Source organism: Anoplopoma fimbria, chromosome 8, assembly GCF_027596085.1.
Source record: "Anoplopoma fimbria isolate UVic2021 breed Golden Eagle Sablefish chromosome 8, Afim_UVic_2022, whole genome shotgun sequence".
NCBI classification, from domain to species: domain Eukaryota; kingdom Metazoa; phylum Chordata; class Actinopteri; order Perciformes; family Anoplopomatidae; genus Anoplopoma; species Anoplopoma fimbria.
This window is the reverse complement of record NC_072456.1, coordinates 205001-218830: the sequence shown is the minus strand read 5'-3', so window position 1 is coordinate 218830 and position 13830 is coordinate 205001. Positions and strand designations below refer to the sequence as shown.

Genomic DNA, 13830 nt, shown 5'->3' with positions numbered 1-13830 from the left:
AGAATAATTATGTTTTGTTAACTTAGAATGAGCCTTTCATATCGACATAGGGAGATGGTCCTCTTCACTTAGTGCACCATGTTCCATCGCCATTTTTCTACAGTAGTCAAGAAAGGACAAACCAAACACTGACTCTAGAGAGGGCCTTTCACATTTTTACGTTACCAGAAGGCCACCTGAGGAAAGGAAGGGTTGAGCGGAGGGGTATCCAGTTGAATGCAGTCTACCACCTCACCACTAGATATCACTAAGTCCTACACACTGCTATAATTGAAACTATAAAATGCTGTATGTAGGTTATTATACCAGGAGAGAGTGGAGGCTTTTTGTAATCCCAATGGGAAAAGGAAAAATGGAGGATAAAACACTGCACATTACAAAGTAAATTAGTCTTTATCAGCATATTTAAAATAGACATTATTAAATCCCTAATATATATACTGGACACCATTAGGGTACAGTAGTGGGAAATTAAAAATATATTTATATATAAGGTTGTTAACCATACTAATATTTAGCAGAATTTATCCAGTAATTATTGTGTAATGTATTTTACAGCTTTGATACAGCATACAATACCAAAACTGTTAAGAGACAAGTTAACACATTTATTTCAGGGAAAGTTCTAGATGTGGCATTTAAAAGGTAAAAGAAAAGGTGTCAACAATTCAGAAAAATCATATCTTGTCACCAGGTTTAACTTTGATCCACCAATATCTCCAAATGTCTTTAGTAATAGAAACCTTACATATACTGTTGTCATCCCCTTGAGCTTTAGTTTCATTTTCCAACTTATTTGACGTGTAAAAGAACGAGTTTCTTCGAAAATATGTCATTTTCTGAGTGATTCAAAACTTTTAAATGACAGTGTACGTTTTTTAATTTGACTAGATATTATGTGGCTTAATTAAATTCCTCCAGATTTAATGTCAGTGAACTCCAAAATAATACTAAAACTACATTTTTAAGAGCAATGCAACAACAACAACCACAACCATATCAGCTCCTGTCTCTGTTACACCTTTGATCACAACATTGGTGGTTGGTGCAACTTGGGTCCATAGCAGTTCCTTATAAGATGATTATTTAAAAAAAAAAGTAAGGTAAGATGTAAAATGGGCCCCATAAAATGGTATATAACACAGGGCTTGTCATTGTTGTCAGTCATCCTGAAGCAGTTCACGTAATCCAAAGGACAAGATATCAAGCTGTGACACCATCAAAATAAATAAAAAGAAAAAAAAGATTTTTGTGTGTCAAACTTCATTATCAAGAGGTAATAGGCACATTGTGTTTATTGATAGTGCAATCATTTATGTAACAAAACATGTTTGGATAGAACATTATTTAAAATCAGTCACAGGCAGCACTGGTGTAATGAATGAATGAAGCTATGAGTCTGTTCATCCTGATGAAGCCCACTAGTAGGAAATAGGCCTCATTGGTTTTCCTTTTCAGAGGCAATTTCCTTAATGGCACTGTGCGATGCACAACACTGTATCTGAAAGGCTGCCACTAACCGATCCTCTGGTCTTTAGCATGAGAGGAAGAAATCAAACACATTACTGAAAGTGGTAAGTGAGCAAACAGTGGAGTGAAGCAGAAAATTGGTCTCTTTGTTATTGCATGCACTTTGTGAACTCAGCATACACACTTTCCACACCTGGAAAGCCCAAAGTGCACTTTTTGTAAGTTGCAGTTTAAGATCTGACTTTAAAGAAATAGTTTGACATTTTGGGAAATACGCTTATTCGCTTGCTTGCCGAGTGTAACATGAGAAGACTGAACCCACTCTTGTGTCTGTATGATAAATATGAAGCTCAGCCCAGGCCAGCACATATAATGGTAACAGGGGGAAACAGCTAGCCTGCATTACACAAACAAGATATAACGTGTTAATCAGTGAGCTTAAGGGGTGTTGTTGGACTTTCATCATTTCAGTTTTTGTGCTAAGCCAATCAGCTGCAGCTTCATATTTGATGGACAAATACAAGAGTGATATCAATCTTCTGATCTCTCGGCAAGGAAGCACATAAACATATTTTATGTTGAACTATTCCTTTAACAACCAGCGTTGTAAAGTTACTATACACAGATTTATTACAAATATTATGTCACATTTGTACGAATCCTTCTGAAACTACTGACTGGTGAAAAAAAAATGTTACTGACTTCAACCAGCACAGTTCTAACTAGTTTCAAGTTGCAAACCAGCATCAGTTTATCTTCAAATCTGGATTTTCGACCCTGTCTCAAAAATATATGCTTCTCTTTCTAGCAGCTTTTAGATTGTCACTGATGCATGTTTTTGAATCCCAACCTTCCAGCTGTCACAGTATGACAACTTCTCTTTGGAGGGCTTTCCCTCTGTGTCTTTAAGTCTTGGCCTCTTGAAGCTGCTTCCTTAGTCCCCATGTCGAAATATAAGGAACTTCCTTATGAACTTGTGGCCATCCTACCCTTCACCTCTTAATGCGGTCAACTCGCTCGCACATGATGGACAGGTACTGGGTCAGCTTCACCATGGCAATGATGATGGTTCCTCCAATCAAGGTGCAGGTTGGCCAGAACAGGGAGTGGAAGACGGCGACCCGACCGTAGATCTGTGTCAGGATGGCGCTGTCCATTCTGTCCGTAGGGTCCACGAAACACTGAACCGTGTGTTGAGACTTTAGACGCTCGGAAATGTTCTGAACTACAACATGCGTGGCTGCATAGTCCTTACGACACTTTGGGACGTAGAAGCACTGAAGGAAAGAATAAAAAAAGAGAAAAATGAAGATATTGTTTACTTGAATAGAGCTGGCTCATCATGTGGCAGTCCAGGTGTTATTAAGTGTACAGACGTGTTTTGGCCATTCACAGTCCAGACCTCAGGATTGCTGTCCTGCGTCTCCTCGTTGTGCAACAGTCGTACCACCTTCCCTGAGGAGTTGAGGCTCACGAAGACCTGGAGACAGGGGTAACGGGAACTCCTTCTGCACTCTGTTCCACAGCCGTACGAACAGTTTACATCACACGCGATGGTGGAGTTTACGACGGTGCAGCTAGTCTCGTCCGTCCACACTCTGTAGAGAAAGAGCAATTATCCAATGCAAGCTGCGAACACCACTTTCAACGGTTTTGGTGGTTTGTTAGTCACTGAGTGTGAAAATGCAGATGAGCACAAGTTTTTTATTTATATCAAAATGTGGTCACAAAAAGTAACATGCAAACGGACACAGTCTGTAAGTGAGCTTGTGACTTGTTACCGGTCAGAGTAGGAGCGCAGTATGGTGATTCCCAGGACAAAGTACATCATGACGGACAGGATGACCATGCCGAGGCCCAGCAGTATGGCTCGGTCCTCCCCTGCCCTCAGAGCGGTCACTGTCTTCTTCTTGTCCAGGACGTCATATTCACGACTCTTCTGGTAGATGGATCTGAAAAGACATCAATATTTAAAATGCACCTCGACGGTCTGAAATGTAATCTTTATTTTTTTCCTATACGTGTCAACATTGGATGCATTAAGTCCAGACACTGCAGACTCATTTTTATCCACAAAATAGGTAACTGTGTGCTGAGACCTGAGAAGCTTTGAGTGGCCTTTCCCTTTATAATATCTGATTAATTCATTTTAAGTTGTTTATCAACAACTTTTGCTACCCATGTTTCTCATGTTTTTTTTCTCTGAAGGTGTTAAATTACACACACTGTCCTGCCTCTTCTCTTGAATTTACTGTCACTTTCACTGTTTTCAGTGCACACACTTGAACTACCTCTAGCGCTTCACCTTCGTCTTCAACTGCTTTCCTCACTAATTTAAGTGTATCCATCTCTTACCCACTTCAATTGACTTTCACTGCTTGCATACCAACTGTCACTTCAGTTACTTAGAAGGTACATACCTAAACTCTTGCTTCAACTTGAACTGAAATTTGTCTTACTTTCATCATTCTTTCATCTCTTATATTACACGTCAAATGGCAGTTTAACTACTTTCAAGTATTTACTCTTCCAATATTAGGTCAACTACTTTCAAAAGTTTGAATCTGTTATTTCCAGAACACATACATTTTCTTCAGAAAATTAAGCTTTTTCTAGACAGTATTCAATACCTGCCCTCATTTCTTCCATCTGTTGCTTTACTTCCTGCCCACAGAAACATCCTATCGGAGGAATGTCGGGACTGTAATCCACCGTTGCTGCCAGAGGTGATGACCCACCTGCAAAACACATGAGACAATTATCTAAAAACCCTACAGAACCTACAGGTTCTGACTTCTGTTGTCCTGACGGGCCAGAAGAAGTAGGCCAGAAATACTATATCCTCAGAGAGAAGTAACGAGCGACTACATTTAGACAAAGTATTAGAGTAAAAAACATTTTCTTTTATTTCATATGAATATGGAGATAATTCAGGATTTTTTTTGACATTGTATCCTTATTGTTTTGTATGGATTCAACTTATTTCATCATGTTATAGGCATTTCAAAAACCATGATTTTGACAAAATTAGTTACAAAAAACATGTTTTGTTAACATCAATTGAGAATATCAGTGGCCGTACCTGTTTTAAGTGCATTTCTAACATAACAGTATCAAATGTATCAGTTGCACTAGAGTGTACCAACTGAAGGTAACATCAAAGAGGACAAAACAACCTCTCCTGGCTTTTAGACATGTCATCATTGAGCTGGGCCAGCATGCCTCACAATTATTTACAACCCAGGATGAACAGGTCTCTTTCATCAGTCATCAATAAGGATCCACAGTCGCTCTGAGAGGTTACAGTACTGTCAGCTCTGGTGTGTATGTGTGTGTGCGTGTGTTCACTCATAGTGTGTTTCTTTCAGAAATCACATCCATCTATCCCTGACCTCCTCTCCAGTTGTGTATACAGGGACATTAACTGAATGAATGTTTTTGGTGCTTGACCCTTATACTAGAGACTAAAAAGTCAGTATATCTCTGCCTCCTTCTCATTTACTTTTTAATGTCTATCGCATTTCTCACAACTTTGTGGGAGTGCGATATGACTACAATACACCTTTAACTCCTATAAAAGGTCCCTTCCAACAGCTACATTAAATGAAGAAGGTCTGGTGGGACTAGTCTTCATATTTAGGTGCTCCTTTTACTTCCCAGGCTGGCTATTGAACCTCAATACCAAGATATGTCTGTGGCGTTAATTATATAAAACTCTGAAATATTAGCAGTTGCATGTATATTCAGGTTCTTAGTTTTTTACATTTTTTTCCAGATTATATTATTCAGAGTAGCCTTTGCCTCTATGAAATATCTAATTGACATCCCATCACTTTGCCTGCATGTCCTCCTGTTAGTACGGAAAAACATGTAAGCTAAAACAGCTCTGGGCTGTCATAGTGTGCGTACACGTGTCTCCCTGAGAGCCACGTGTTGGTTTGATTTATTATTGCTGAGTGTGTTGACTGCCTGCATACCTACACAGGTCTACATGTGCGGCTTTGAGTGTTATATTAGTCTAAAGGGAGTTATCTTTGTAAACCAGTGGAAACACACACACACACACACACACACACACACACACACACACACACACACACACACACACACACACACACACACACACACACACACACACACACACACACACACAAAATGGTATGTGGACACACTGTGTAAAACACATGGCTATCATTCCTTTTACAGTTTAAGACCTCTTGCAAAAATGTTAAACACGCCGTAAAGGTCAGACAACAACACCGTCACCAAAGCTACGACCTTGCCATGACATGGCAAAATCATCCATGTGATGGTGCTGTTGATTATTTTATCAGACCCAGAGTCAGTGAAACTGGGAATGGTACACACAATGTCACATATGTAATATATATATGTAATAAGTGCATGCACACATTCCAGCATTGTCCTTATTCTCATTCAGTTCTCAGTGGTTCATAGTGATATTAAGATAAACAGAAATGTGCATTTGATCTCCCTCTTGCATATTTCAAGACCAAGTAAAAAAACATTAACATAAATATAGATGAAAATATGTTTTATTTGATAAATGGAAAAGAAGAAAAAGTTCAGCTACACAAATCTGTTTGAACTTATTGAATATTCTCATATATTTGCTTTTTGAATTGAATCGTTTAGCTTTTTAGTCCTCAAACTGTTATTTAAATGCTACCAACTAAGAAGTTAAGAGGGTAAATGTCTCGTTGATGGAACTGCTAACAACTCTTAGACATTTAAAATGTGATAGGGGGCCCCAGGAGCCAGAAATGTTGGAACCACTGGTTTAATCGTTTACATTGCATTGTATTAAAAGCTTATATCTGTTATTTTTTTAGTAAAATCTTCATAACTTACTTTAAATGGAAAATGACCTGCCTGGTAAACACAAACCATAAGGTGAGATCTTACAGACATTGAGCTAACAGTATAAGTTTTATTTTCTTCTTATTGTTATTTAATATTTTTTGGGCAGTCTAGAGCACATGTGTGCCATCATCAAACAATCACCTAAAAGCCAATTCCAAAATCTGTCACATTATTTATTGACACTCAATAAACCAATATAGTCTGAAGGACCTCCAACATCTAGATCCGTATTAGATGTTGTATCTTTAAAATCACTGTTGAGAAAAAACTATAGATGTCCAAAACATTGTATGCATGTCGTGAAGCCGCTGCGTGAAGCCACTGCTTTACAACATGTTCTCTTCTGACAAACAGCCTTTTCAATAAATTAGCAGCTCACTGAGCAGCAAACACTGCCATCAGACAAAATGAAATAAATAGAATTTCTTACAGACAGTCTGGAAATCACTCTGGTGGGTTCAACATGAAGTAGAACGAACAGAAGACCAAAACAGGAAGCTGTTGGCACCTGGAGCAGTCAACATGACAGGACTAAATATTGACTGAGGCATGCTCCACTTCACACACACACACACACACACACACAAGACACGCTTGGTCTATAAAAGTAATAGGGCCATGAATGACGGACCACCTGACGGGTGCCTGAGTCAATATTTGCTTATCCTGTATGTGTAAGCTGTCTGGTTGGTTGTTGTGAACACTGTTGCAGACGGAGCTCTTAGCGGTAGCTTAGTAACAGCTTGAGTTCATTGAAATCTACACGGGTGATAAAATTGTCACTGGTGGGAAATGTCAACACAGCTACTGAAGAATCAAAATCTCAGATTGAAATCCAAACTCTCTCATAAACCATTGTTGCCTCCAGACACTCCAAGCCTCACAAAGGTTCACAGGAAATAATCTGAGGAGTCACGAGATGAAGAACAAGATAAAAATACAGATTTTTGCTTCACACATTATGTTTATTTTTTAAAATATATTTATTTTATTTTAAATACATGGTAGTTTGATCTTTCCAGGCCACAAAAAGCTATACAAATGAAACAAAATGCTGCTTCCTGCATGAAATTTAGTGTCATAAAAGTCCACATACTAAGAACACTATGATTTATGATATGTCATAGCCAACCTCGACAGTCAATAGCTAAACACCTCCTAGCCTTATTTGCTTTGCCCAGTTCCTTTATTCCAATAGTAATGTAAAGCCAGAAACAATTTAGTAGAATTCTTTTCGATCACAGTTGTTTTTAAATATAATTTATAGCATTTTGAGATTGAACAAAGGTGCAGTTCTTCACTCAGCCTGAAAATTAACAATGATTTGTTTTTATATCCAAATAGTGAAATTTTCAAATGATCAATTGAGCTGCAGTAAAGCCAGAGAGCAAGTAGATTCAAACCAAATCACAAAAACTGAATAAAATAATCAGACCTGGCCCAACTCGACCACACAATGGCTGGAAATTATGCCCCAGTACCATCATCCCCATTTCACAAATAAACTTACTTTAGCTTACATTTTTATGAATCCTGTTTTTTATAGGACTTATAAAAATGATACAATGATGATGATGAAATGGAGCTCACCTGATTTCTGATGGTGATGTCGGACAAAATGCAAAGGTCAAACTGTTGGAGCAGTTGTCCCCTTACATGGCACCTCACTCTTTACAACACCTCCACCCATGGCCTTTTGTTTACATTTTACCCCAAAGTATAGCTTTCACTTAATGCACTTCCACCTGACAGCAGGATTGGTAGTCTTCACCTTGATTATTCTCTTTTTACTTCCAATGTCACAAGCTGAAGCTTGACTTTAAAGTTCAGAGGACAAGAAAAGAGATATGAAACTAATTTCATGTAAGACAAAATTTGCTAATGGATTCTACAGTACTTAGCAGAAAGCAAGCCAATGAAACTGAGAGGAAAACAGGAAGCGGTCAATAATGATCCATCCTCTGGAGTCTTCTACAAATAATAAGCCACAAGTTTTAGTGTCTGAGGTGAAAGAAGCCTCATGGTTCTGTTTTTGACTGGTCTGTCTGAGGAGCCCGGTCTCTATAACAGCAATGTTACTGAGTTTAGGTCAGCGTCATCAGCATCTGTCAGTGGGGATGTGGGAGGTGGCTGGACTGTGGATGTAGATTGTGTTTTTTTAAACCTTGGGACAGAGCCAGACTAGCCGTTCCACCCTGCTTCCAGTCTTTATACTGAGCTAATCGCTTTCTTTCTCTATCTTCATACTTAATGCTCAGAGATGACAGTGATATTAATCTTCTAAGCTGACTTTTTCTTTAAAAAAAGCATATCTCTTAAAAATGTCAAACTATCCTTTAAGGTTTTAGGAAGATTGGGGTTATAGCAAGTAAAGTATGGTTAAGTTTAGGCAACTAAAACACTAAATGAAAAAGATTGTGGATACAGTTAAAAAATAAGACAACAATAATTGCTTGTGACAGAAAACAAACTGTCATCCCCAGCGACGTCCCCCATATTGACCTTCACATCTGCACTTCCCTTTTTGTAACATAAAGACATAAAAAGTGACATGCAAGATTCGTCCAATGTGGATGTAATTCCCAGTGATGCTGGGCAGTGGAGATCAAACAAGATGTAATACTTGAGTTCTATTCATTAAGTAGCAGAAATGCAACTGTATTGGGGTAATAATGTTGCTGTCTGTCATCAGGATATTCATGTAGACAGCTGATTGCTAACAGTTGCCTACACGTCCTCTTAAGTGTTCTTATGGCCAAAGATAGTGTTTTCCATATTCACGTATCTGTCACCACACGTCTGTGGTTGCAGCAGTTTGAGACATACTGCCTTTGACCTTTTAATGGATGTTAGGTATCTGAAACAATAGCTTTGTCTGTGTGTTTATATATGAGGGTTTTCAATGTGTAGTAGCACGGCATTGTACCAAAAGCTATGTCATACTGGATCCAAACATAGGTATAAAAAGTGATGTAACGTGTTCAAGAATGTAAAAAGAAGAAGAAAAGGGATCGTTTCACTTTGACATGAGTGCTGTCATGTGGACACACATGCAAAGAGCTATTTATTCACTTTTCTTACAGCTGTTAAAAAGGTCATGGGCAGCATGTCTTGAGCTGTTAAAACCCCAAGAGGAATGTCCTCTGATGTGGTCATACCTCCTATTCCTCCTATGCCACATACACATACCCACATACTGTCTCCAACTCTCTGACACATGAACCCCACGGCTTTCCTGGAGGGCGAGATCGGCAGGTGGCATGGTGACGGCACAGGTGCTCACGCTCTCTGTGACAGGGTTAGACTCACACACCCACACACACACACACACCCGTACAAGAATACAGACCTCAACATGATATAATCCTTTCTAGTCATAGTTTGCCACTTGGGCAGAAGCAGGGCAGAAGCAGGGCAGCCTTTAGTGCAGTATTTTGACGTAGAAGGTTTGCGAGTGGTTAACGTTGTAACATGAATGTAGTCGGACTGACGTGACTGAAGTGGAGGAACGGTCGGGGTTAGGTTTATGCAACAAAACTACTTGTTTAGTAAACGCCGGTCCCCTGAGTAAAAGTCCTGTGTTTGTTTGACCCTTCCATCACCCCTCCCTCCCGTTGCCCTGAGGGTCTCATAATGATGCCTGTGGAGTCAGCTGTGATGTCATGGTTCTGTTTGTGGAAGGTTATCTGGATGGCATGCGTTTCAGAATGCGTAGCCTGCAGTTGTCTCTTGCCACCTGACTGATCGCAGAACAGATAGTGACTGTTGTTTTGAATCAAAGAGTTATAATACATCTTACAAAATATAGCTGCAGTAATATTAACTCCATATAAGATCCATCCTGGAGATACACATGTAGGATAAAACAGATTGGATATTGTTACTGTTGCAGTGCATTCAGAGAGTTTTTTGCTGAGTATATTTTATGCCACAAACATCCAGATAGCATTAGTTATATATTAACTTGATACATTTTTTTTGTTGCAACACTGGAAGATATCTACACCGACATGTGCAAACATGCTACAAGAGCCCAAAACGTTTTCATTTGGAGAAATGTGCTGCATCTTTCTCACAAATCAAATCAAAAAACACGTACGAAAATAAAATAAAAAACAAATAGATTGGTGGCAAACACGCTGTCCATAACATGGATGATTCAAATAATAATTTATTAAATTCAATTAGCCTAATAAAGGGTAACTTTTGTCTATCAGGGATGGTGAAATGGACCACTATGATTGTAGTATGTTTATTGACACATAACACTAGCTCATTGGCACAGGTATCTTTTTGCAAAGCTACAACCACAATGATAAATTACCAAATTTTGTTTTAGAATGACATAGAAATGAGTGAGACTGAAACAAGAGGCAACAGGCAGAGAGTTGGAAAGACAGTATGACATACTGTAGATAGGATTAGAGTTGGCTTGTCTAATACAAGTACAAGTGTTAGCGTGAGGGGAGGTACAGACAGCTGCTGTTAATGGTTCAGACCAGACTTCGTGGCTCCCCACAGTGACGTACCGTTAATGAAATGATCCAGACTGCTGAGAAGTCATTTTAGTACATTTAATTAAATTATCAGCTAGTTTACAGTAGCTTGGTAGCTAACTGAATTCAAATTTGGAGAAACTATTTTGAGACTGTAACAGCTATATTTGGACTGAAAAATCTAAAAGATCCTTAAAGTTTCATACTGAAAGTGACGTGTTCTAAATAAACTTTGCAGTCCACATTGTCGCCAGGTGATATAAATGCAATTTTCTTTGAAATTGCAATATTACATTAAAATTCTGTTAAAAATGTTTTTCTCCATTCTGCTTTCCAAATCAATAGGTAGCTACGGTGCACCTTAACACACACACACACACACACACACACACACACACACACACACACACACACACACACACACACACACACACACACACACACACACACACACACACACACACACACACACACACACACACACACACACACACACACACACACACACACACACGTGGCTATTAAAAGCCAGACCCAGTGGAAATAGTGATGAGAAGAGTAGAGTGGATTTTTAGAGCTCTCGCGTGCTGCGACCATAAACAATGCTATTAAAAATGTGTGAGAGTGAACCAATACAGAAGAGTTACAGACCATTAAACTAAAACAATGAGCTAACAGATGATAAATGCTCCGTAGATCTGAGGGGTGATACATGTTTGATCATCATCTGTAGGTTTATCACTACTAGTGTCTTGTAGTGGCATATTATGTTGACCTACTGTCTAATATAAAAATATATAAAGTGTAATAAAATGTAAGCTTCACGCCCAAATCCACCAACTGGAGGTGAGGATGGGGGTCTGATTAGAGTCTGATTAGAGGGCGTTAACATTATTTTATTTTGTAGATTGGTCCCAAATGTTTGATTCTATCTCAAAAAGGGCTGATTTGAAACAGTAAATGGCATATTGAGCCACTTTTAACCAGGAAATGACTTTTAAAATGTAAATGTCACTGAAATAACACAATAGTGATTAGTGAAACCCTTTACATGTTTTGTTCTATACTTCCATTCTTAAGGGTTCTCTATAGAGAGGCAAAGCCCCGCATCGTACGGTGGACCAGCATGGGACCTTCTTTAATTTGAAAAATGCGTACTGCAGTCAACAGTGACCAACAAATAACTTTTAATCCCATTTGAATTGTGCCCTGTGTTACACATGATGTTTGTCAATTTAAAAGATAATTTTGCATGTCAAAAAAGTTGAATTTGTTCCTTTCTCCACCTTAAACTAAATGATACCACGATAAATCTATGAGAAACTGCAACTCTCTTGATTTGCTAAATTATCTTTAAATACACACACAAACACACACAAAAAAATCATATAGTTGTCTCCAAAAGTTGTTGTGACACATGGATAAAGACGCCCCTGAACACACAAGAAGAAGAAAAAATCTGGAAGGTCGCTGTTAGCTGAATGCTTTAAACTGCTATCTGCCATCACTCTCTACTCATCTATTGTTCTTTTAGTCTCTTTAAACACAGGGGGAGGACTCCCACATGGGCCTGGCTACCAAAGACAACAAACACAGAGGGAGAGTGACTTCTATCTGTGCTCAGGTAGACATTACTTGAATATATCTTTAAATAGATATCTCACCACTGCTATATTAATGTTCTATATCTCAAGCTGTGCTGTGATTGGCTGTGAGTTTGGTCTGTGCAGAAACATTGTAGCAACAAGCTTTTAAACCCCCATAATGAAGGCAAAGCTCAGATGTCAGAAATAACAACCAACATACGTCACATTGCAGTGATTTTGTTTTCATTTCAGTGATTGACAAAGGCCTAATCCTGAACCTCCCAAACTTTTGGGCAATGTAATCAAACACCTTTTTGATCACTGAAAAGCAGTCTGAGACCTCTAAAGGTTTTCTGCCTTTCCTCATTTTGTCAAAACTGTCTAAGCTTACCTTCAAATGCTGCTGAAGTCAAAACGTTTCCAGGCTGCAGGTGTTCATTTTGTATCTTAATCCCAATGTCCTCTAAACTGAGCCAACGTTGGATATTCTGTCTATCAGGGACGGAGCAGCCCTCAGCATGCCTCCCACACTGCAGACTGAGGGACAACGCCACCGCCCCTCACTGCTCACTCTGATAATCAGTGTGTGATGATGAAAGTCTGTGGGATTTAGGGGGGTGGGACAGGGTTTGGTGTGGGAGGGAAAAGGGGAGAGTGAAAGGGAATAGATGAGAGAGTGGGGTAAAAGTCACCAATTTAGGGGATGGACATAATAACCAAAATAAAACACATGATGAAACACTTTAAAGTAGAATATAAAACTTTTTCTTATTTAAACACCAATAATTAAGCCTTGTTAGATGATAGCTCAAAATGGGAATATTACTTTTGGGTCATGTTGAATGTCATTTAAGCTCTGTTTTTGGTCTCAACCATCTACTGAGGGAGTTTAGCTGCTAAATGCTCCATCATGTTCACAAGCATGTCGTTAAATATGTCTGCTTTATACTGAAAACAGCTGCCTGCTGCTGGAAACAAAGTTAAGCAATGAAAGTAAATCTGTGTAGATGAAAGTTGTAAAAACAATGAGCTGGAACACGCTAAAATGCTTCGAAGAGCTGAATGGAACTGCAAGGTATTTGTCAAGTGGCCCCATGAAAATATATATATTAGTGTAGCTTTAATTTAAGATTATGTTGTTAAAATAATGTGTTATTCAGGAAAAGATCACCATCACGTTTAAGGAAAACAAACACCATTAACATTAGAATACATCATAAGACAAAGCCACAATCTCAAACCAAAAGACAAGAGAGCACGAAAGCACAATAATGCCATCTTCTAAGGATGAAAATAAGATATGACACTGCTACAGTACCTTACTCGCTTACGTCGGCTTTAAGTAAACCCAGCTTCAGTTACATTCAATAACCATTAATGCAGTGGTTTTAATC

At 38.7% G+C, this 13830-nt stretch overlaps 1 protein-coding gene across 3 annotated transcripts in view; it reads right to left on the bottom strand.

Moving 5' to 3' along the window:
- Positions 1 to 2253: 2253 nt before the first annotated feature.
- The window catches only part of LOC129095010 (calcium-activated potassium channel subunit beta-2-like), a 12656-nt gene continuing 1079 nt past the window's right edge, over positions 2254 to 13830 (bottom strand). The window contains exons 1-6 of one of the 3 annotated variants that reach the window (XM_054603350.1): positions 13755 to 13830; positions 12828 to 13036; positions 4101 to 4208; positions 3252 to 3422; positions 2873 to 3068; positions 2254 to 2747 (exon numbers count right to left, since the gene is read on the bottom strand). The exon at positions 13755 to 13830 is cut by the window's right edge and continues 202 nt beyond it. In XM_054603350.1, coding sequence (XP_054459325.1) covers positions 2463 to 2747; positions 2873 to 3068; positions 3252 to 3422; positions 4101 to 4150 — 702 coding nt within the window. In that variant the 5' untranslated portion in view covers positions 4151 to 4208; positions 12828 to 13036; positions 13755 to 13830 and the 3' untranslated portion in view covers positions 2254 to 2462. The remainder of the gene's footprint in view (positions 2748 to 2872; positions 3069 to 3251; positions 3423 to 4100; positions 4209 to 12827; positions 13037 to 13754) is intronic. The other 2 variants (XM_054603351.1, XM_054603352.1) reach the window with 2 other exon arrangements.